Here is a 24,702-nt window from a genome sequence, read left to right on the forward strand (position 1 = left end):
ATTTTACCTAAGTGAGCATAAGTGGTTTTTAATACAAATAAACAAAAATCATTTAAAAATAAATAAAAAAAGAAATTAAAAAAAAAATATATAAAAAAAATTTAAAAAAATATATAAAAATTTTTTTTTTTTTAAATATAAAAAGAATTAAAAAAAAATTTACAATGTTAAAACAAAATTCGAAAAAATAATTTTTTTTTGTCGACACAGACTAGAAAGTACATATTTATAGCACTCAGACATAATTAAGTCCATTGTACTGCACTCGGGTTCCTTTTTTAAAGAATACGAGAACTTTCTTATTTAACTCTTCTTTAGGTTTCTTCACCAAGAATTTTGAAACTTTTGAAAAACAAAAAAAAAACAAATTCATTCATTTATGAAATGATGAAATTTTTTTCCCTCCAATGCCAACAAAAACAAAAAAATTATTTTGTAGACCCGTGTAGACTTTTGAACTAAAATACCAGCAATTATTCGGCTTTTTGGGAAATTAGTTAAATTTATTTTTGAATTATAACATTTTACCTAGGTGAGCAAAGGTTTTTAATACTAAGAAACCAAAAAAAAAACAAAAAATTATTTAAAAAAAAAATTAAAAAAAAATTATTAAAAAAAACTTGGAAAAAAGAATACGAGACCTTTCTTATTTAACTCTTCACCAAGCCTTTTTGAAATGATGAAAAATTTCTTTTTTTTTAATCCCAACAAAAACAAAAAAATATTTTGTAGATCCGTGCAGACCTTTGAACTAAAATACCAGCAATTTTTCGGTTTTTTGGGAAATTATTTAATTTTTGTTTTAATTTAATTTATTTTTGAATCATAGCCTTTTCCGTTGGTGAGAAAATCTGTTTTTCAATACACAAAAAAAGAAACAAAAGTGAAAAAAACATCAAATACCAGAACTTCCTTTATTTAAGTCATCGATTTAGTAGGTATATTCATCCAGCCTCTTGAAGCATTTGAAAAAATAGTGTACTATATTTTGAAATGATGAAGAAGTCTATTTAAATACAACAAACAACAAAAAAACTATCTCGACTGAGTACGGAATTCCTTAGGCTAAGCTGAGTTGAGAGCCGAACCGAAACATACGCGTAATGGTGCTGACACTCTCCAACCTAAATGTGCCCCGTACGCCCGTATCAGCTGACACGATGAAACAACGATCTACGATACTACGGAACGTAACGGTGTTAAGAATTCATTTACATGAAGCTCTCATTAGTTTCATCGTGTCAGCTGTTACGGGCGTACGTTTACGTTGGTGAGTGTGAGTGTGAGCCCCATAAGTCGTCGAAGTTGACTAAATTTATTCTTCCCCACCCCATTTTTCGCGCAAACTGCACTTCTTTCTGCACTAAAATTTTTATGTATCTGGATTTGTGTCCCTTCTTCTCAACCCTAAATGCATTAACTAACTTATAGACGCTGTTTAAAACGAATACCAGTTTAAAATTTGTATTTTTTATCGCTTATGAGACACTAAATTTTAATGCGATAAAAGTCGTAAACACACTGGAATTAAAATGCAAAATCTTCGACGCATTAACACACACACACGCATACACGCATAAAGGAAGTCATACACGCAACACATTCAAAAACTCAACCCAATATTGAGACGCTATTAGAAAAAAAACGAAAAAAAAAATTATAAACAAGTTAAAAACGTATGAGAAAATTTATATTTACAGTATTATTATCAGTAATTAAGAAATATAAGTCAATTAAATATACGTATGAATATAATAAAATAAGCAATAAAAAACATAAGCCAAACCAGTTAAAGCGCAAGGAAAATAATACGATCGCTTAAATAAAAACGTAACAAAATGCATTTAACTTAAAACAAAAATATGAACAAATATCCCATATAAAATGAGAAAATAAGTAATAAACCACTATAAGTAATAAATGAATCCATAAACAGTAAAAAATGGCATAAAACCGAATGCATTTAATTCGAATTCGAACAAAACAAATGCCAATAAATGATACTAACATAAATTAGGTACGCATTGGGTACTGATTAGGTGCCAACTAAAGATTGCCCACTTCGAATTAATTTTATTGATGATGCGTCATAATCGTAAAAGGCATATTACTTGTAAGTATGTAAATGATGGAACTAGTTTTGCGTTGAAAAGGTGAACGAATTTTAATTAACTACCAACAACAACACTTTTAAGCTGCATTCTGATTATCTCTGGTGGATGAGATGATGATGATGATGATGATGCAGGAAAAAATCGTAAATATTTGAAATGATTGATATTTTGTGCAATGCAGTTTACGCTTTTGAGAGATGGCTGAGTACGCAATTAAGGGATAGCTGATATTTTTGCTATATAGCAAAGAGTGGCATTGAAAAAATGGGTATTTCAACCTCAATATTTTTTAATAGAAGAATTTGCTTGTACGAGAATAGGTATATTTGAACAAAGAACCTCAACTTCAAATGTGTATCAGTATAATTTTTATAAGAAAAAATATTTGAGCAAGAAATTTCTGTGATTTTTTCCATCAAAGTCTTCGGTAATTTTTATGAATAGTAGAGTAGACTGATTAACTTTTAGCAGTACCGTTTCAAATAAGGTAGTTGTTTTTTTTGGTTTTTGATCGATTACTATTCTCTACAAGTCACATCGATAAAATTACTTGTTTGACGTATTTTGGAAGGCTTTAAATTTTTCATATTCGCAATTTTTCATACTAAAATAGGAAAAAGATAAATCAATCGCAATAATTACACAGCTGGATTTTCAATTAATCAACTCATTTTTGGGCTTAAAACACTTTTAGATTATTTTTATAAAAAAAATGTGTCCAAGTAAGTTGGTGAGAAATTGATTTTGAGCTATTCACACCAAGCGTTATTCAATCGTTCAAGTTTTATCGACTTACTATCGATACAAGGTGAAGTCCAAATAAACAAGACTCAGTTCAAAATAAGCAAGACTGGAGTCCTAAAAATGTTTTTGAAGGCGCCATCTTTTTAATGAGTTAGTGCGTTGGAAGTTACATCCCTAGCTGACTTCCAGTGAAAGCTTGGTGGCATTCGGTTCAGTGGAACCAAAGTTATTGCGTCAAAGTGTCAGTATGTTTGAGTCATCGGTACAAAAATGAGTTTCGAACAAAGAGCTAATATCAAATTTGGTTTTAAAATCGGTAAAACGTTTACCGAAACATTCGAATTGACGAAACAGGTTTATAGCGATAATTGTCTATCTCGTGCCAGAGTTCATGAGTGGCTTACACGTTTCAGAGATGCTTGTGAGGACATAAATGACAATGAACATACGGGCGACCCAAAGCCAATAACCAGCAAAAGCTTCATCGAAATTATTCATAAATTTATCAGAAATGAACAGAACTCATCGCTAAAATTCATGCAATCGGTGTTGAATATATCCAAAACATCGATTTATCGCATTTTAACTGATCATTTGGGCTTACTAAAGGTATGTACACGTTTCATTCCGCACAAGTTAACTGAGGACAAAAAATTGCGCAGAATTCAACATTCGAAAGATCTCATTAAAGAGGCGAGAAAAGACGATAACTTCCTTTACAACATTGTAACTGGTGATCAGATGTTGTGTTTGCAACAAGAACCTGAAACTACGCGTCAAAGTGCCGAATGGAAAGCCTGAGACGAGCCACCACCCAAAAAATCGCGTTTGTAAAGGTCAAAAATTAAGTCGATGCTCATTTGTTTTTACAATTCCAAGAGAATTGTCCAGAGGAGTTCATGCCAACAGGACAAACCGTCTATGAAATTTTCTATCTCGGCGTTTTGAAGCATTTTTTGCATCGCATTCGTCGAATTCGCCCTGAATACCGCGAGGGAGAAAACAGGCGCTTATTGCAGGATAATGCACCATCTCATCGATCCACTCTTGTGACTGATTCTTTTATTAAAAAAACTGCACTGACTCGGAACATTGCATTTGGCTATGAAAGAGAAACGTTTTGCGTCCGTAGAGGCCATCCAAAAGGCTTGTACCACCATCCTAAAAGACATTCCGGTCAATGACCTAAAACACTCTTTCGAAAAGCTTTTATATCTCGCAAAACAGTGTATTGAGGCCAGAGGGGACTATTTTGAATAAATAAACTCGAATATATCAGAACAAAGCTCCTGTCGTTTCCATTTTAGCTCAGTCTTGTTTATTTTGGACTTCGCCTTGTATATTGGGTTGAGCAATAAGTTCATACCGTTTTTATTTTTTCTTTTTTTTTTTTGTACAACGATTTGTTTGCTGTTTGGCAAAGGGTAAGTATAGAAAATCTTTTGCTCTACAAAGCAATTAGGTTTGCGGTTTAGAAATAGAATACCCAGCGGGCAGGCAGCGCGGGACATTTGCGACGTGTATGGAAAAGGTGTCATAGGCGAGTCTACAGCACGAAAATAGTTTGCAAAGTTCAAAAATGGCGACTTTGACATCGCTGACACGTCCCGCAGCGGAACGCCTTCTGAATTCGATGAAGAACGTCTCGAATCACTTTTGAAGGAAAACGGTCGCCAAACCAGTCGTGGCGGAAAAAATGAACTGCGTTCATAAAACGATTCTCAGTCATCTTTATTCAATGGGATTTACCGACAAATTGGGAGCCTGGATGCCTCACGAGCTCAACAAAAAAAAACAAAGAAACACGCCTTCAAATTGCTTCTCAGCATCTCGCCCACCATCGAGCGACACGCGGTCATAAACAGCGCTTTTTGTATCGAATCGTCACGGGAGATGAGAAAATAGTGTCGCTCCATTAATATGAAGCAAAGAAAGGAGTGGGTGGCTGTAGGGGATACGCCAAAGCCAAAAGTCATGTGGGATCTTCATCCAAAGTAGATCATAATGTGTGTTTGGTGAGACTGGAAGGACATGGTGCACTGGGAAATGCTCGAAAAGATTGCCACGGCCAGCAAGGAGCTCTACATTGCCCAGCTACACCGCGTGAATGAGGCTATTCGACTGAAAAGACCTGATCGAAATGGGCAGGCCATACTTCTTGACGACAAAGCCTGGCCACATGTTGCACAAGTCGTCAAAGCCGCACTCCAAGAGCTCGAATGAGTTCAGCATTCGCCGCATTCTCCGAACTTTGCACGGATCGATTACCATCTTTTCCGCTCCCTGTCAAACCATATGAAGAGTGTTACTTTCGACAACAAAGAGGTCATTAAAAACGGGCTTTACAACTTCTTAAAATATTAAAAAAAATTAAAAAAAAATTAAAAAAAAAATTAAAAAAAATAAAAAAAATATAAAAAAAATTAAAAAAAAAATATATAAATATGAACAAAATTCTGAGTAAAAAAGTCAAAAATTCGTTGAAAATTTGATGATTTAATTTTTAATTTTTATTTATTTTTTTTTTTGTTGTAGAAAGTTTGAAACTTTAAGATATGTTGCTTTTGTTGTAGTATGAAAAATATTTTTATAAAAAGTTAACGAAAAAAAGTGCCATGTCACAGAAAATATTGCGAATATTCGAAAACATTCACTGTACCAAAACTTTTTCGAGACACTGTATCTCAAATATAGTCCCACTAGTTAGGATTTCCGTGAAAATATTGATCAAAGTGGGAACCCAATGGCTTTGAGTCAGGATGACGCAAGGCACAGTTAAGAATCTCTGCTACATTTCTTAAATCGGTCGAGAGTCGGTTTCTTGCCACCGAAAAATCATTTGAAAAATTCTTTATGATGAAACAGCGGGCATCAGCTGTCTGTTAGTTGGCTGACGGGCCGCTGTAACCGCAGATGGGCGCTCTCCAATCGTTTCCATCGAACCTGGCGTCAAGGTAAATGCGAAATATTGTCGGGAAAGTATTTTGGATGTTGCTTTCAAGCCGTGGGCAGACAAACATTTCGGTGGCAAACCAGACGTTGCAACAGGACTCGGCACCGTCTCAGAAAGCTCGAGTGAATCAAGAATGACTAAAAAACAACGTTCCGATGTTCATAACGCTCACAAAATGGCTCTCAAATTCACCAGACGCGAATCTGATGAATTATTCTCTTTGGGCCATTTTGGAGAGCGAGGCCAGATCTAAAAGATTCACCAGTCTCGAGGCGCTGAAAAAAGCCATTGTCCGCGATTGGGCCAAAATACCTGTAAGTCACATTCGGGCAGCTTATGATTCGTTTCTGGACCGCCGCAAGGTTATAGTCAAAGCATATCGAGCAAACGTAAATTTTACTTTGAATTGAATAAAAGTAATTTTCCAAACTAAATTTATGGTTTGATTGATTACACTTCGAGTGCTGTAGCTGACCACTATTTTTTGAGGCCATATGTTTAACCTAGGAACCACGGGAAAAAAAATTTATTTTTATTCAAAAATTCTTGGAGTATTGCAAATTGATTTTCAAAAATGATTTAAATCTCAAATATCAATGATTGATTGAGTTTTCAAAAATTACTTGAACCACTATTTGTAGTTGACTATTTTGAAGTATTTTCCCCAGCTGTAAAAAATGGCAATCAATCGTGTTCACTTTATCAACGGACTAGTTTTTAAAATAGTTAAAAAAAAATATAAATAAAAAAAAATTTTTTATGAAAAGCAGTTTTTATGATGTTTATGAATCCAATTATTACCATAAAATGAAATTTAATGAATTACATTTGTATGCCCTTAAAATAGGCCATCTGTGGAAGCCCACATACCAGCCAGACGTTCAACGTATGCAAAGTGATGTTCATTGTGAGTCTATTCCCTTTTATTAGTTTAATGCCATACGATCTAATGCACGCAAACGAACAACACACAAATAAGTAGTTGAAATCCGTGACGCATTGAAAGTATGATTTTTTTGTTCTATTTTGTTTTTGTGATGTTTTGAACTGTGTGCACTACAAACCTCATTAACTCGTAGGCGGCATTCGTTGAGTGTGGACGCACCATAAGCGTATCCGGATGGCCCATTGCGAATTGCTGATGCTGCTGCAGCTGCTGATGTCCATCCAGGCGCAGCTGTATCCCTTGCTCCTGCGGCGTTGTGTACTGCACATAGCCGAGCGTTTGGCGCAGCGGCGTCGAACTCTTCAACATGGTGCGTCGATAGGCGCGCTCGAAAGGTGTACGCGACATGAACGACATTGCCGCAGCATTTTGATCGTTCGACAACAATTGACTAACACGATCATGCGAATAGATTTCAGTTAGCGAGCCATGTGTGTGATGTTGTGGTAACATTTGATTATGGCTATTCGGCGTACCAGACGTCGATGACGACGAGTCCACCATATCGTAGTTCAGCAAGCGCGCAACAAACGAGGGAGGTGAAGGTTTCTCAGCCGACTGTGTCACCAGCGGAAAGTTTGGCTTACGTCCCGAAGTCGGCGTGAGAAAAGGATCCGGTTCGACACGTTCGGTCACCACATCCGGTATGGTGCCCATGGAACGCATCTTCTGTATCGGATAGTGAGGACCGCGTTGCATAAATGACGGCGGCTGTTGATTGTGTTGCTGCTGCGGCAGTGGGCTTTCGTCGTTGCCAATGAATTTGGCATTACCCACTTTGTTCTTCACAAACAACTTGCCGGAACTTGTTGACGAGGTGGAATTCTTGCGTTGTTGCAAATTAAAGCGATGCTTCTCCTCTAGCGAGCGTTCGCGCATGCGCAACAATTCTTCACGCACCTGCTGCTCGCTATAATCGTCCAAACATAAATTGTTAAGCGATTTTATTTTTGGTATTTGCGCGCGCTCAGCCAACATTTTGAGGCGACGCGGTGAATTACGATCCAACTCGAGGGAGGCGCGATGGAACTCCATTTCGATAATGGAAATATTTTCCATCGATTTGATTTTGGCAACGCGTGGCGTATGAAAATTTTCATCCAAACCCGAGTCGTCGGCTGTCTCCTCCGAACAAGATTCGCCGCTGCCGCTACCACTACCACTGCCGCTGCCACTGCCACTACCGCTGCCACTTTCATAGATCTGAGAAGCACGCGAATCGCTGCGGCTGTTACTAGCGGCGCTGCGATACGTGGGCGAAGGTGTGTTCAGTGCAAACTTTTCGCTGTAAATGGAGAGCGAACAAGCGGATGAAGTTGGTGGCATTTCATTGAGTGGCGTACGGAAATCCTCATCGCGTATGGTAGAATTGGGCGTTTGGAAGAGCAACTCTTCGCTTTCATACTCGCAGATCGTATCCGTTGTTGGCTTTTGATGGTTCAACGAAGGTATATTTAGCTTCATGGCGTTGGCGGCTTTCTGATTGAGTCTATTAAGGAGAGAAACGGATTTGCTGAATCTGCTGGACGTGTTGGTATATGTTAGGAAGAGTGTGTGAGTGGGAGAGATAGAGAGAGATCGTGATGCGGCGAACAAGTATGCAAAGTTGGTTCGACATCGTTTTTTTTTTTTTGTTTTTGTTTTCAAGCCGTATGTGCGGTGCGAATTTGCAAATTTAAGACGCAATGTTGTTAATATTTCCCAAAATACATTACATTACAGTACAGTGTAAATTACATTACATTACATTGCGTTGATTCGTTGTGGTTGTGGTGTAGGTAAACCAATATAATGCGAAGAATACCAACAACATTATGGGGATTTTTATTTTTATTTTTTTCAGTGTTGGTGGTGGTGCCCATAATATCAACAATATTTCGTTTTACATTTTTTATATTTTACAAAAAAGGTTTAAAAAACATAAAAATAGAATATAAAGAAATGAAAAAAGTGTAATTAGCGCAAAATAACAATCGTGAGAAATCATAAACTAAATTTGCTAAGCTAAGAGCCAAAAATTCGACTAATTAAAATAATATAATAAAAAATTGTGAACACTAAAAATATAAATACAGATTAGATTTAATAAATTTTGAATAAATTTAATTTACGTAAATTATTTAGTTTTACAACTATTTTATTTTATAAATAAAATTGCTAATAAATAATTAATTTTGCTAATTTTGCATGAACCCAAAGCCGCAATCAAGTAACAGATAAGTGAAATGTAATTTTATTTAATTTTTTTTTTTTTTTTTTCAATTCAACTGGAACTTTTCAAACTACAGATGATGAATTTTGCATTCGAATTACTTTAAAGTATTTTAAAGCGTTATAAATACGCGTGAGAGAGATAGAGAGAGAGAGAAAGATATAAAGAGCGTGAACAAGGGATAAATCTATCAGCAGCAACACTTTTGTTTTTACTAAACGCAAGTAATGGCTAGCAGCAACAGCCCTTCACTACCGAAACATTGTACAGCGCTACAAGTAAGATAATCTCGCTGTTTCTTTCTAGCAGTTCCATATTATCTAATTTTTAACAGCGTAGAAAACATTGTCGCTGACAACGAGATTGACTGCAATGAAAAATTTAAAAACTGCGAAAAAAAATATAATGGATTTAAATTTTCCCAACGCCAACGAAGACGAGATTGGCTTCAATGAGTAAAGAGACCATTTTTTGACAAAAACTAAAAAAAAAAAACGAAAAAAATATATTGCATTTGCATTTTCCCCAACGCTTATTTTTCATACTTCAATTTTATTTATTTATTTGCACTTATTATTTTTATTTAATTTTTATTTTATTTATTTATTTTTTTACTTATTTATTTTTATTTAATTTTTTTTTTATTTTATTGTAATATATTCATTTTTTTATTTGTATTTAATTTTTATTTTTGTAATATACTCATTTTTTTTACTTTTGTTTAATTTTTATTTTATTTTTTTAATATATTATTTTTTTTTTTACTTTTATTTAATTTTTTTCATATTTATTTATTTTTATTTAATTTATATTATGTTTAAATATATTCATTTATTTTTATTTTTATATAATTTTTTTTAATTTTTGTTTTTAAATATATTAATTTATTTTTATTTTTATATAATTTTTTTTATTTTTTGTTTTTAAATATATTCACTTATTTTTTATTACTTAATTTTTACGTTTTTTATATTATTGTCTCCTTTTCGCAATCCTTTAAAACAATAAAACTCGTATTGCATTTCAGAATAAAATTAAATACAATATATTAGTAATTGATCAGTTCATAACATTCATTGCATCTACGGGCATGAATTTTCTCCAAATTCGGAGTACAGAATTATCGTGCATTATCGACTGCGGCACTCTGTTCCAAATGCGACACTCTGTGTTTGAGATCTACTGATCTCAGCTGTCATTTGTCAATCAGCTGTTCGGGGTCTTACTTATAGATCTGTACAATGACCAAAAATCCACAGAGAATGCCATTAGTTTGGTTGTTTGTAAGCAATTTTTCTTAATTAAATACTATACAGCCTTTATAGACCTTCAGCGCTCCGAAATAGAAAAGCAAAGGTTTTTAAAAAATATATATACAAATTATGCAAATGCTCATAAACAAAAAGATGCTTTAAATGGCGATTTCGTAGTGATTTTCTAGAATTGTTTTTAATCTAAAATTAATCGAAAAAGTCAACTCATACTTATTAGAAACTAAAAAACTACTAACAAAGTCCTCGCAAAGTATCGAATCAGAGCGAAAATGCTCAGCAAAATAAGTATAAATTAATGAAAAATAGGTACATAGAATACCACAAGAAAAACGTAGTAAAAATGGATGTATCCTTTAATTGTCAATAAAAATATCTGATTAGAAGTCGATATTCTCATTGCGAATATCCGCGATAATGTCACTCGATATCTTACTTGAAATCGGTCAATGATCTTACTTTCTTGCGTAACCTTAAATAAAATTAATTTTCGGACAAAAAACGTGGGTAACAAAGCACATGTGGAAGGAGAAACGTAAATAGAAAGAGGAGATAGTAAAATAGATATATACTTATATAGAGAGAGAACTAAGTTGATGGGGAGATATGGGTGGTTATGGCGGTTTCGTTTCTCCCAAAATATTAACCGTTTTCTCCCCAAATCTAACCGCGTTGAATAAGAATGTCAGAAACAAGACTTCGCCCATCAGAGAATGAGTGACGTCACATTAGCTGAGTTGTGCAGTGTTGGCAACCATTAACTTTTCGCAATAAATTTAGTACTTTAGTACTTAGAGGTGTAATCGTGCATGTGTATTCATAGTAAAAATAAGCAAAAAACGACCAGAAAATACTGAAGAAACATTAACGACATTTTTACAAAAAGAGTACCTTATCTTGTTACATAACCTCAAATATAACAAAAAAGTCGTTCTCTCAACAAAAAACTCATTAATTAAATTGTACATAACAGTAACACATTTATTAAAAAAACGCACATTTTACAGACAACTTGTCACGCATACAAAGTTCTTTAAGTAATTCAATAAAAATTTGGTATTTTATTTTCTTTAAATGGGCGTTTTAGTGCGTTTTTATATCCAAAACTAGGCAACGCCGCAGTAGCGAGAGCGAGATTTGACTGCTGAAATGAGAAGAACACCAACAATAACCGCAATCGCGGGCAATGCCACCAAATGCAGATGTTAAAAAAAAGTAAAGCTAAATAAAACTGAATGAATTATTGAACTAATTTTAAAAAATGTATATTTTACAAAATTATAAACATTACATTTGAATTAGAACTGGCTAGAAAAATGTCATGAAGGACGAACTAAAACTCCGAGCCTAAATAACAAAAAAAATGCTAAATCACCTTAGGAAAATGGTAATCTGGCCATACTGGTCACCAATTATGCTAATATGACGTCACTCATTGTCAAATGTGGTCGATATTCGCTAAGCAGTTTGTTGACGTACTGCTTTTGTCCAACAATAATTGCGCCAGTCTCGCCTTCACTCTCGACTTCCATTCTCAAAAAGTACTTTAAGGGATCTTTATTGACTAACATGAAGTTGCTTAAGAGTTTAGATTTAAAGAAAGTACGATTTAAGAAAAAATGTGGAGAGAAACGATAAAAAAAACATGCCATCCCATTTGCGCGAAGTTTTTCAAACTACACTTTTGTTGTTATTTTTCTGGGAAAAATATTTCAGAAATACAATATATACTCGTAAAGCGTATATTTTTCTTTGAATCATATGAGAAAATTAGGTCAGTATATTACGTTGTATTTATTTATGTAGCAGCTTTAACATAAATTAACTAGTCTAGCACCCTAGATACTACCAGCAGAGGCTCCATTAACGGGATCCTGGGTTAGCTGTCGTACCTCAATACTCACATTTTCGATTTGCATTGCGACTTAAATATACAACACTCCCTTATTTTAATTCTAAAAAAAAAAAACTCCAACACGAAATCAAATTCGATTATTTATAATTGAGCCCCTATAAAAATAAATGCATATCTGCATACTGATGACCTCATTGCGGTTGACGCCCAAAAATACAATTAATAAAAACGCAACACAGAGACCTAAAAAAACTGCGAAGCTCGTGAGTTAAATGAAATTTTCAAATGACCGAATAAGAAAAACAAAATATTAAGAAAATTTATGAGGTAAAAGAATTCGCTGGCAAGCGATAAATGCAAATAAAATATTTGCATACACTTGTAGAGACATACCAACAAACATCTGTACTTTGTTTGTGGGTTGGTATTTGACACTCAACAGAAATGAGTAAAAAATTTGACTGGTAGCCAAGTTTGTATGTGCACTTATTTATATGTCAAGTGACTAACGCTGCAAGCAAACAAATAATAAATTATCTCCTAATAGACATTTAATGAAATGTTGTTTTTCACATTCCAATAGCGGATAAAGTTTCATGAATTTTGGGGTTCATAAGCGTGGCTTACACATTTTATTAAATGTTCGAAAATTCCAAGTTTCGAAGATTAGAATTTTCGAAAATTCGAATATACTTCACATTTTCGAACATTTAATAAAATGAACTAAAATTAGAATTTTCGAAAATTCAAATCTTCGAAACTTCGAATTTTCGAACATACCATTTTCTTATCGGAAACGACTTTAAAGTTGTGTTAAGTTTGAAACTCATGAATTTTATTATTACTATAAAATTTTTAAATCCTTGATCTACATTTGAAGTGCGAAAAGCGTAAAATACACTCAATTAGGAAGGGAAAAAATTGTAAAACTGTTTTCCTAAACTTTAGAGAATTTTCTTAAACTATAAATATTTTAAAATAAAAAAATATTTTTTAAAATATTTTAAAATATGTTATTATTTTGTTTTTTCTTTGTAAAACTGTTTTCGTTAACTCTGGTCTCTGTGGTCTCTGTGGTCTTAAACCACAAATATTTCAAACCCACTTTATTGTTTTTTTTTTTTTTCCTTTTTTGTAAAACTGTTTTCACAAGCTTTGGAAAATTGTCTAAAGCCATAAATACTTCAAAACCTACTTTAAAGTATTTTTTATTTTTTTATTTATTTATTTTCTCAAAGTGCTCAAATTCTTGTGAATTACACAGCATAATAACTAAATGGTTTACTTGGCTCTTTGAATCTACATATATCTGTACAAAAATGCGCAGCCCGCCGAATGTAGGTATGCTTTTAGTCATGCCGTCACCTTTGAGGGGACATCAAACTGTCGCACACTGGCCTTAAACTTAACATTGAAAAATTGGTTTGTGCGGTTGGGGATTTTTTTAGGTTTGCATTGCATTTGCCACTTTTATGAGTTTGATTCTTCAAGTGAAACAATTTGGCATTTTGTTGATAAAATCTTCGGAAAAAATTCGCATTTATTGTATGAATTGCTATAAAATTTTATTAATCAATTAATGCATGAGACTTTTTTCTTCGAATTTAAAAACTTCAATAAGAGCAATTAAGGGGTTGGTGTATTTTTGGATGTGCAGGCATTAAAAAAAAAAACAACAAGCTTGCAAAATATTTTCTCAACATTCGAGTTTTTACTTTATCAAATTTGTGTCTCATCTCATTCTTATTTGCAGAGAAAAAAAATCAGTAACACCCCCTCTACTGAGGCAGGCAACTATAGTTGGTTAAGACCCTTAATGAGTTTCATAGCAGCTTGAATAAGTTCTTGTCTTTTTCCAGACAAATATCAAGTAATCGTCTAATCTCGAGCCCCATAGCAATTACATTTCACTTGCAGGCTTCAGGAATAGATTCAAAACCTCTACCTCAAACAATTAAAACTTTTTCATTGCAATGAATTCGAAGTAAAATTTCGCTGAATAAACATTAAAAACAACATTTGGAACTTCAAGACCACACTTCTAAACGTTGTGAGATTATTGATTTTGAGATTAACTGAGTTTGAAGAATCTGAAGAAATTGGTCACATGACATTTCATTCATTTACTGCAAGAGTTTCATATTCCAAACAATAAAACGTTTGTTGAACAAAACGGCTTCACAATTTTCAATTTGTTATGATTTTCTAAGTAGAAGAAAAATTTTTTTTCTGTCCCCCCGGAGGCATTACCAGATCTCTGGGTCGAAACCGACCTTATTAGATTTATCTATAAAATGCTTAGCGACAGAACTGTGGGGCGGCATCTCCATCCACCGGCAGGTGAGTAGGGGCACTCCGCAAGGTGGTGTTCTCTCGCCTTTCCTCTGGGTTGTTGTCGTAAATGACTTGCTAGAGGAGCTGTTGAAAGGGGGCTGCAGGGTAATTGCCTACGCGGATGACGTGGCACTAATCGTTAAAGGAAAATTTGTGGATACTCTATACAACTTGATGCAGAGATATCTGGACGTAGTAGTTAGATGGGCAACGGATTGCGGCCTGTCGGTGAATCGTTTTAAGAGGGAGCTCGTCCTATTTACGAGGAAATATAAAATACCCAGAGCTCAACTCGAACGACTCATATTCTGGCGCTCAACGTAATGTTAAATGTGGTACCCGTAGACATCGCAGGCAGAATTGCCGCTACAGGTACCGCAATCAGACTAAGGGGCTCGGGCTATAAGCTCAACCTCACTTATGGGCACTCAAGCATCCTTAGAAACTTCGAGTTCATCCCCCTGTCAACGGATCAGTGTATACCCTCGTTTAGTCCAACCGAAACCTTCTCCACTCATATTCCGTCAAGGGAAGAGTGGACGGTGGGCTACACTTGGGGGCAGGGCATGGTGAACTTGTTCACGGATGGATCGAAGTTGGAAGGAAAGGTTGGCGGAGGAGTCTTTTGCGAGGAGCTCCCCACCAGACTCAAATTCAGGCTACCGGACCACTGCAGTGTGTTCCAGGCAGAGGTAGCCGCAATCAAGGAGGCAGCCGATTGGCTGCTCACACGCCTACTAACAGTCAAGAAAGTAAATATTTACTCCCACAGCCAAGCGGCAATAAGGGCCCTCGGGTCAGTGACGGTGCATTCGAAACTGGTCAAGGAATGCCCGACCTCACTTTCGACTGCGTCCGAATTCTTTGACATTAGCCTCATCTATGATCCTGATCACAGGGACATTGCGGGAAACTGTGAGCCGGATGAGCTGGCCAGACAAGGGACATGTGAGGTGATTTCCTCGCGAATGGAGAGAATTGGGATCCCCCTGACTACCTGCGGTCTACTCCTGGAAAGAAGGACATCACGCCAACTCAACGAGCGTTGGGCAAGTACAAAAACTTGTAAGGTCGCGAAATCTTTCTGGCCACGTGTGGACCGGGGGCGCTCGGGCGAGCTTCTGAGGTTGGCAAAATGTTAGCTTTCATTTCTCGTGCGTTTACTCACAGGCCACTATGCGCGAGGAATGCGTGCTGTGAGACTGTGAGTCACCTCGAGTGCTTTTTGCGCTAGATGTATGGAGGATGAGGTGGAATCATCTCAGCACCTTCTCCTTAGCTGCCCTGCTCTGGCGGGGCCAAGATCCAGGAATCTTGGCTCTTACTTCTTTGCTGCACCTGCTGATTTAGCTGGAGCTGACATTAAAAATCTGATGAATTTCATCAGCGGCACAAAAGCGGTTGACGCAGACTCAGCATAGTCATCGTTCGTAATCCACACACTCTAAACCCACCCTCCTAACCATCCCACTACCACATCTCCCCGCCCTCTCCCTGTATCCCATCGGTCTTTCACTTTCACTTCACCTCTTTGATAATGGTATCACAAAGGACGAATTCATTATTCTTCGTCCAAGTGTGCTCATTCCTTGGGCAACTATACCAACCTAACCTAACTCCAATTCAACTTAACTTCATTAAGATTCAATTCAAATTCAATCAAATTCGATTTAATTCAATTCAATTAATCTCGATTAAATTAATTGAATTCAATTCAACTACATAATATAATTCAAAATGATCGCTTTAATTTACTTCAAACTCAGTTCAACTCAATTTACTTCAATTCAATTTAATTCAATTCAATTCAATTCACTTCAACTCAATTAAGTTCAATTCAATTCAATTAATCTCGATTAAATTAATTGAATTCAATTCAACTACATAATTCAAAATGATCGCTTTAATTTACTTCAAACTCAGTTCAACTCAATTTACTTCAATTCAATTTAATTCAATTCAATTCAATTCAATTCAATTCAATTCAATTCAATTCAATTCAATTCAATTCAATTCAATTCAATTCAATTCAATTCACTTCAACTCAATTAAGTTCAATTCAATTCAATTCAATTCAATTAATCTCGATTAAATTAATTGAATTCAATTCAACTATATAATTCAAAATGATCGATTTAATTTAATTCAATTTAACTCAATTTACTTCAATACAATTTAATTCAATTCAATTCAATTCAATCCAATTCAATTCAATTCAATTCAATTCACTTCAACTCAATTAAGTTCAATTCAATTCAATTAATTTCGATTAAATTAATTGAATTCAATTCAACTATATAATTCAAAATGATCGATTTAATTTAATTCAATTTAACTGAATTTACTTCAATACAATTTAATTCAATTCAATTCAATTTAACTCAATTTACTTCAATTTAATTCAATTCAATTCAATTCAATTCAATTCAATTCAATTAATCTCGATTAAATTAATTGAATTCAATTCAACTATATAATTCAAAATGATCGATTTAATTTAATTCAATTTAACTCAATTTACTTCAATTCAATTTAATTCAATTCAATTCAATTCAATTCAATTCAAAATTAAATAAATTCAATTAATTTAGTTTTAATTTAGTTTAATTCAAATTTAATATTTAAATTAATTTGATTTCAATGAAACCAAGTGGAATTGAATTAAATTCAATTAATTTAGTTTTAATTAAATTGAATTCCACTTAGCTGCATTCAATTCAAATTAATTTAAACAAAATTAAGCCAAATTAAATTTTATTCTTCCATTGCATTTCCAAAAAAAAAAACCAAGACGCAAAATATTTACGAAGAAATCCAATGTTTCATAACCCATTTTTACCCCAATGTTTCTATAGCGTCTTGAGCGCGCGAAAATACGCAAATAACGTAAAATTGAATACCACTAAAGGCTACTGTTCGAGTATTCAAATATAAAAAAAGAAATCATCTAATGAACGATTAGTGGTTAAGAGTAAAAATTTGGGGTAGTAGGGAAAATTAAAACTAGCATTTTTAAGTGTATGAAATTTAGTACACAAGGAAATATTTAGGCAGTTCAATCAGCATTTAAGTTTCCTAAAAAAAAAAAAACATTTTATAAAAAATATACTACATAATTATTTAAAAACTAAGAACAAAAAAAAAATCAAAAATCTCATCTGTAAGCGATGCTTATATCAAAATGAGCAGTAATATTCCGCAAAAAGTAAAAGAGAAATATATTATAAAAAAATATTCATATTAAACCAGTTGAGTTGTTTATTAGAATTGGAATACTGATTGAGCATTTGTCTGTTGTTAATTTGTTATTGTAGCTGAGGTCTTTTTGTTGTTGTTTAGTAGCTTAGTATTTCATGTAGTGGATTAGCGTAGTTAGAATCGAAGCGCCTTTGCGCTACTTGTTATTGTTGTTAATTTGTTTTTTTTTTGTTAGTGTTGCTTGTTGTTGATTTGTTAAAGTAGGCGTGGGTGTTATACAAAAACAAAAAATATCGAACAAAAACTCGTATCTATGTAGGTATTTTATACAAAAAAAACTTTATAATACATAAACTATAAACTCTTTTCGTTTTTTGTTTTCTTGCATTTTACTTTAGTACTCGAATTAGTCTCATAGCAAATTAGTACATAAAAATATTTATAAAAAATCTGGTAATTACAATAATACTTTACAAAAAAGGTAGGAATAAATAAATAATTAAATTGTTGTTGCATTGCAACAAAAACGCTTACCTTGCATGCCCTGAATCGCCTTCAGAACTTTGCCGCGAATGTTGACTGTGCGAAAAACTGCTATAACCCGAACCCTTCGACATCTAGGCGAAGCAACAAATGGGCACAGCCACAACAAGAAGACAGTGAGGAAGAGGAAGAAAAATATTACATTATAAATTATCACATCATCATCGACATATGCATAGGTGCACATCAGTTGTCACACTCACTTGACTAGTGTTGCTGGAATTACGCGAGTGGCCCATTTCCATAATCGACGATGTTCCAGTAGTGCCTCCCAAGCCCCCACCAGCACCACCAACGCTTCCCATCACATTAGCGCTGGTCGTGCCACAATTGCTGCTACCCACAATACCCAGTATACCCCCCACGCTGCTACCAGCTGCGCCATTACCAACACCACCACTGCCGCCACCGCCGCCACCACTACCGCCGGTGCCACCAATGCCACCATAGGGCTGCATTTGTTGTGCATTCGTCAGTGTCACGACGGTAGTTGTTGTTGTTGTTGAACCTAACGAATTTTGAGGTGGATAGGCGCCATACTGCTGCTGCTGTTGTTGTTGTTGTTGTTGTTGCAAAAACAATGCTTCTGTGGTAAGTGTGGTGGCCGATTCGGAAGATTCCGACAAGCCAGAGTCTGTCACAATTGAAGCGATCACTACTTGTGGGTCCAAATCTGTGTCAATAACAACAAAAAAAAAATTGGAATTAAAAATGAAACATTTGCGATATACAACAATAATTATATTTCAGCTTATCCACTGTTTCTTTTTTTTTACCATCATCTCGCACTGTGGATACGGGTCGCGTGCTAGTCGCGCTGTTTAACCCACCGCCTAGTGTTGCCCCGCTACCAACCGGTATGCCCTGACTGCCACCGCTGACACTGGACGCCCCACTGCCTACACCGCTGCCAATGGTTGGCAGCGCCGTTGCAGTGGGCGTTTGCAGTCCGACGCCGGTAGACGCTGTGGCCAAATCATCTGTAGAGGGTTTCTGCTTGTTCTTCAAATTTGGTGTGGGTCTAAAAGTAGAGTTGTGTAAAAAGAAATGAGAATTTATTTTTTCTCTAAATTTGGAAATCGCCCAAACCACCGCTGTGTATACTTACGCCTTGAAGAGTATATCACCACTGAGCATGTGCATTTTGATGGACACCAACAGCATGGAATTGTCCAGACGATGGCGTGAATCATAGCCTTCGAGCAGAAAGCGTCGGGATGTTAGTCCGGCGCCGGCGAATTCGGCAAGATTTATATCGATAAAACCTAACTTAAAATAACTACGTCCACCCTTCATCTCCTTGCGTATGGAGATGCGCAAGTAGCACGGATCCAATACACCCGTAGACGCATTGGCGGACATTTTGCAGGGAAATTCGAAGTTGCGATTCCATACTACACGATGATCGCGTACCTCCTCTCTGTGAAAAAAAAAGGAATTTATTGAATTAGAGTACGTAAAAACAGGAATGTAATAAAATCTGTTAGTCGATTTGCCTGCTCTTATCCATAACGTAACGAAAAACCTCGTTTTACAAGTGAAGACTTTTATAATTTGATTCGAACTCACATAAGTTTTCTGAACCTACCCAAACGTTTCGACAGTTGATCAAAGCTAACCCTAACTAACCCTTATTCGAATATGGAGTAGAGATGTTTGAGAGTAAAATTTGGAATCAGTAAAGAAAGTTCTCTAGCATTATTACTCATTCCCGGAGCGAGCCGGATTTATATCCGTCGAGAACTGTTACTTCATAGGGAATATTGCAACAATAATAATAAAATATTATTTTTGTATTAATAAATCTTTCTTAACATGACGAAATTCCCGACACGTGTGGAAGAACCTGCTCGTATACAGAAACGATATCGAACAGTAGGTAAAGTCCCCTAAACAGAAGGCTCGTTACTCCAAAATGCTGAACAACTAACACCGCGACGTAATCAGACAGACTTAAACACGAGATGCGACAAAAATATGGAGGGTGGCCATCTAGCTCCCATCGATATCGAGGAGTCAGAACTGCCGTGGGACTGCCCAGTTCCGAAAAGAGATGATGCGGCTGTCTCAACAGCTACTTCTAGAGACATCCTGATAAGGCAAACACTTGCCCAGCAGACAACGCAAGCCTCGAACGGCACCAAGTAAGCGGAAGTACTCTAGATGGCGGTAGCCGAGCCTGCACGATATTGTTAATTATATATGGCGGCTTTTCAGTCCACCTATTCCGGTCTCACATAAAAGTTTTTATTGAACGGTGATTTGTGTCGCGATCACAGACATGCCATCAACTGATACCAAATAAATGGACCCTGTGATAACGGCGCAAGCAAATCTGTATTCGATATAGCAACTACCTTACCTCTCCGACCTCTCCACGAAAATGGGTTCGAAATGGTTTTAGATGTAGATTTGGTATAGACATGTCGAATTTGCTTTGTTTTGCCCGTACCGATATGTCATATTTTTAAACAGCTCGGGCATAGGTAAGAAGAGTATGGTTTGATTACTCTTTTACGCAATATGGAAGACCTGTTACTACCCACTTTGAAAGCAGTAACACTGCAACTGTCCTCAGAGGTCAAATACTTAGGGGTAATCCTAAATAGCAAAATAACCTGGAAGACGCACGTTCAGCAGAAGGTCTTTTGAACACTAAAAGCCTTCTGGCAGTGTAAGAGAACCTTTGACAAGACATGGGGTCTAAGACCGGCGATATTACACTGGTTGTACATCACCCTGATTAGACCCATTATTGCATACGCATCTGTAGTATGGTCGAAGGCTACAATGGTTAATTCCAGAGTAAAACCCCTAAACAGGCTATAGAGAAGCGTGTGCTTGGGTATCACAGGTGCCATGAGTACGGCATCTGGCTATGGCCTTAATACCATTCTGAACTTGCAACGTATAGATCTTCAAATTCGAAAGTAAGCGACGAAGGCGGCGTACAGGCTCAAGTTAAACGGAGTCTGAGGAAACGATTAAAGCATCGGCCACTGCCAGATATGCCACCAGTTGTCGGAGCGGTACACACTGTTCTCGATGCCAGCGGACAATCGGATACCTGACGTTAGCTTTGGTAGCAAGTATGATGTTTTTATCCCAGATAGAGATCAATGGTTAAGTCGAGAGAACCTATTAACGGGGTTTCAGTACACTTTCTACACAGACGGATCGAAAGGAGTGATTTTGGGGGATATGGATGGTACTTATACGAAGACACTAAGTCCTCCTACGCTACAGGACAGATGGCTACGGTATTATTAACGAAGTTCTATGCTATTTTGAATGTAGCTTAGCCAGTAAGCGAAAAGAAAAAGAGAAAAAGTGGCGGAGTGGTAGTATTGGAATTAGTAGCGACAATCAAGCTGCACTGAGAGGCCTTGCTAACCCACGCCGTTCTTTGAAATTAGTCGGTAAATGTAAGACATAATTGAACAGTGTTGCAAAACGCAAGAACGTCTTTCTTATTTGCGTGACTGGAGATTGTGGTATTACTTACGGGGAACGAGTTCGCTGATAAACAGCGTAATGAAGGCTCTGCAAGCACACCACTAGGCCCTGAACCCTTACCAGGAGTGAATTTTGCATCGGTTCAACTATGGACTGACGACTTCATGAGGCCTCCCCATAGAGGACGTTGGTCTGGGTTCAACTCGTGCACAGTAGCCAAGCGCTTTGTGAAAGAACCAAACAGCAAAACAGCGAACTTTTTCCTAAAACTCAGCTAGAAGGACCTGAGAGTACTGGTGGGTGTAATCACAGGGCCCAACGTCTGTGGTAAGCGTATGGCTACCATGGGGGTCGTGGACAGCCCGATATGCCTATCCTGTCTTGAGAATGACGACACTGCAGAGCATTTTCTCTGTAGCTTTCCGGCGTTTTCTTGAATCAGACTGAAGCTGTTGGGGTGCGATGTACTGAATTTGGATAAAGTTCATACTCTTCCTTTTTCGGATCTCTTAAGATACATCAATGAATCCAAAAGATGTGAAAGAGTGACCTCAAACACAAATCAACTCTAATCTCTAACAATCCCTCTGCTATGAGTTTTTTTTGCCCTTATCTAGAAAAGAGACAAAAAAGGTTCATCTTTTGAGGAGTTAGAAGGTTAAAATGCTCAACAAAAATGTTGTCTGCTAGGTTTTGCACAGAACTGTTGAACACATCACATACCCAAAATACAAGGGTTTTATAATTTCCTATCTTAATCTAGCATAAGAACGTGCAAAAGTTGTGAAATTTGACACCCCTAAAAGAATATTCAGACGCAAACTTTTAAATTACCGATAAACGTATGGTATATCCATTGACGGAATCTTACCATTTTTTTATTTTTTAGTTTTATTTTTTTTTTTTTTATTTTTTTTTTTTTATTTTTTTTTTTTTTGGTTTGATTGTACAGTATTGTCAGATATTTATTCAAAATAAAATTTTTGCGTTTTGGATGCGTTGCGAAGTTTTTCGATTAGCAAACCGAGTTTCCACCTCAATTAAAACACTTGTGATTGCTGCTGTGGCATCGTATTGATATATTGGACCAAGAGTTATTCAAGCACTTATAGGTCCAGCAGTGGAATAATGTTTAGATTATAAGCCGGAAATTGAAGAACAGCGCTACTTGCCATACACCTCATGAAACGATAGATTTACTGCGTTCTCGTTTCAGTGAGCAACTTATCTCTCGTCTCAGACCAGTGGATTGGAGATCGTGTGCTTTGTGGATAAACCGGCTGCGATTAAAGCATTTTGAAGCATTGGAAGCCAACATTACTAAAGTTATTCGCGAGATACCGAACGAAATCCTACAGCGAGTCATTCAGAATTGGTGTGTACGGATGGCCGAATTACGGCGCAGTTGCGGGAGCATTTGAAAGGGAATATCTTTAAAAATAAATGTCACGAGCAATTCTACACAAAAATAGTAAAAATTCCCAAATCAATTTGAATTTTTGTTGTTCTATCTCAATTTTAAATCGGATACCTCTAAATTGATCTCCCTTTCGAAATATTGTCTATGATAAATGCCCAAATGAGCTTGAAGACACATTTTCCTTCACACACACACACACTCACCTGCTGCTGTACTCCTGAAACGAGCCACCATCCAGCAATCGTATCTTTGCGAACAGCACCTCATTCACAAGCGCCACCTCGGAGAGCTCTTGCAATTGCACCTCAACATTGAACTTATACTTTTTCTTTTTCATCATAAAGGCCATACCAGGGGCGCTAGGCCCAAGTAATGTCATACAGTTTTAACCAATGTAGGCACACAAACGAATAATGATTGAGGGCTGAGAAAAATTCGATAACACTACGAAGAGAGCCACTAATCTGTGAGTGTGGGAAATTACATCGGCATCAAAACGCAACCGCCGAGTGCGATGATTAAACAAATAAAACAAAAACAACGAATAGCACAAACTTAATTACCACACGCAGATTTAATGTTGTTGTTTGTGGTTGTGTATATGTTTGTTGTATGTAAAAATTAAAATAAATTAAAAACGTTCACGTTTTTTTTTTTGCACACTTTGCTTGGGAAGATGAGATACAGAATTGTTGGAAAACCTTTATTGTGCTGCTCTGTTTTTATTTTAGCCTTTGTTTGCAGTGCTTTTTTTGTTTTTTTGGTTGTGTGCCTTTGAATTTTTTTAATATATTTTTTAACACTTGTCTATGGCTGTGTTAAGTTGGTAGCCACATATTGCTGTTGTTGGTTTTTATTTCTTTTTCTATGCTGGCGACAATCGTGTTTATTAGTTTTGTTGTTGTTGTTGTTGAAGTTATTACATTAGTCGTTGAAGCTGACGAGACTTAGAGTTCCACAACTGCAAGTAAAAAGGTAGAAAATCAATTATAGAGGATATAAAGAAATTTAATTTAAAAATATAGAAAACAATTAAAAATGCAAACTTATTTGAAGTGAGTTGGTGGCCACTGACTGGCTATAAAATTTTGCTGCGCACTTTAAGCCTTAGGGATTCAGTTTTCAATTAAAATGTAAAGCGGCTTGCGGCCCACTTACAGCCGCACTGAGAGTAGGAATTTCTGGTTTTTGCCACTGTGGGACACAGAATTAATTGAAAAATGAACTGTTACTTAGAGGTTATGGGCGAATCTTGGAAAATGGAGAATGATGGCAACCCAAGGAAGTAATTTTTTAATTCTTATTTTTTTTTATTTAAGGGGTAACACCACTGTACACGCGTAAAATAAACACGATTTTTAAAGAATGTTTTTGTATAGAAGGAAAGGGGAAACAATCACTCTGATTTGGGAAGTTATTACTTATATACTAAAATACAAAACTACAAAGTTTGATCGAAAAATTTTACAAAATGGCGGCATTGGAGACATTTTTGTAATGTGGTTTCTCTTGAAGGAGCTCCGCGGCACGCAGCACAGATGGTGCAAATTTTAATCTAGAACAAAGAAACATTTTTTTTCTTAATCTAGATAAGAATAGCTAGAGAAACACGTAGGGGATTTAAAAAATATTTATTTTTGTGGAATTAGCAAGCAT

At 35.9% G+C, this 24,702-nt stretch overlaps 1 protein-coding gene and 1 long non-coding RNA gene across 4 annotated transcripts in view; both read right to left on the reverse strand.

The window, feature by feature from the left end:
* LOC129248653 (EEIG family member 2) overlaps window positions 1-23,763 on the reverse strand; it is a 42,857-nt gene extending 19,094 nt beyond the window's left edge. For 2 of the 3 annotated variants that reach the window (XM_054888285.1, XM_054888284.1), the window contains exons 1-6: window positions 23,250-23,763; window positions 19,279-19,590; window positions 18,947-19,191; window positions 18,374-18,843; window positions 18,162-18,244; window positions 6,876-8,276 (exon numbers count right to left, since the gene is read on the reverse strand). In XM_054888285.1, coding sequence (XP_054744260.1) covers window positions 6,876-8,276; window positions 18,162-18,244; window positions 18,374-18,843; window positions 18,947-19,191; window positions 19,279-19,590; window positions 23,250-23,425 — 2,687 coding nt within the window. In that variant the 5' untranslated portion in view covers window positions 23,426-23,763. The remainder of the gene's footprint in view (window positions 1-6,875; window positions 8,277-18,161; window positions 18,245-18,373; window positions 18,844-18,946; window positions 19,192-19,278; window positions 19,591-23,249) is intronic. The other variant, XM_054888286.1, reaches the window with a different exon arrangement.
* Window positions 23,764-23,769: 6 nt separating this feature from the next.
* Window positions 23,770-24,702, reverse strand: part of LOC129248657 (uncharacterized) — an 81,601-nt gene continuing 80,668 nt past the window's right edge. The window contains exon 3 of the long non-coding RNA XR_008582634.1: window positions 23,770-24,007. This is a non-coding gene — a long non-coding RNA (uncharacterized LOC129248657). The remainder of the gene's footprint in view (window positions 24,008-24,702) is intronic.

This window comes from Anastrepha obliqua, chromosome 5 (genome assembly GCF_027943255.1).
Source record: "Anastrepha obliqua isolate idAnaObli1 chromosome 5, idAnaObli1_1.0, whole genome shotgun sequence".
NCBI classification, from domain to species: Eukaryota; Metazoa; Arthropoda; class Insecta; order Diptera; family Tephritidae; genus Anastrepha; species Anastrepha obliqua.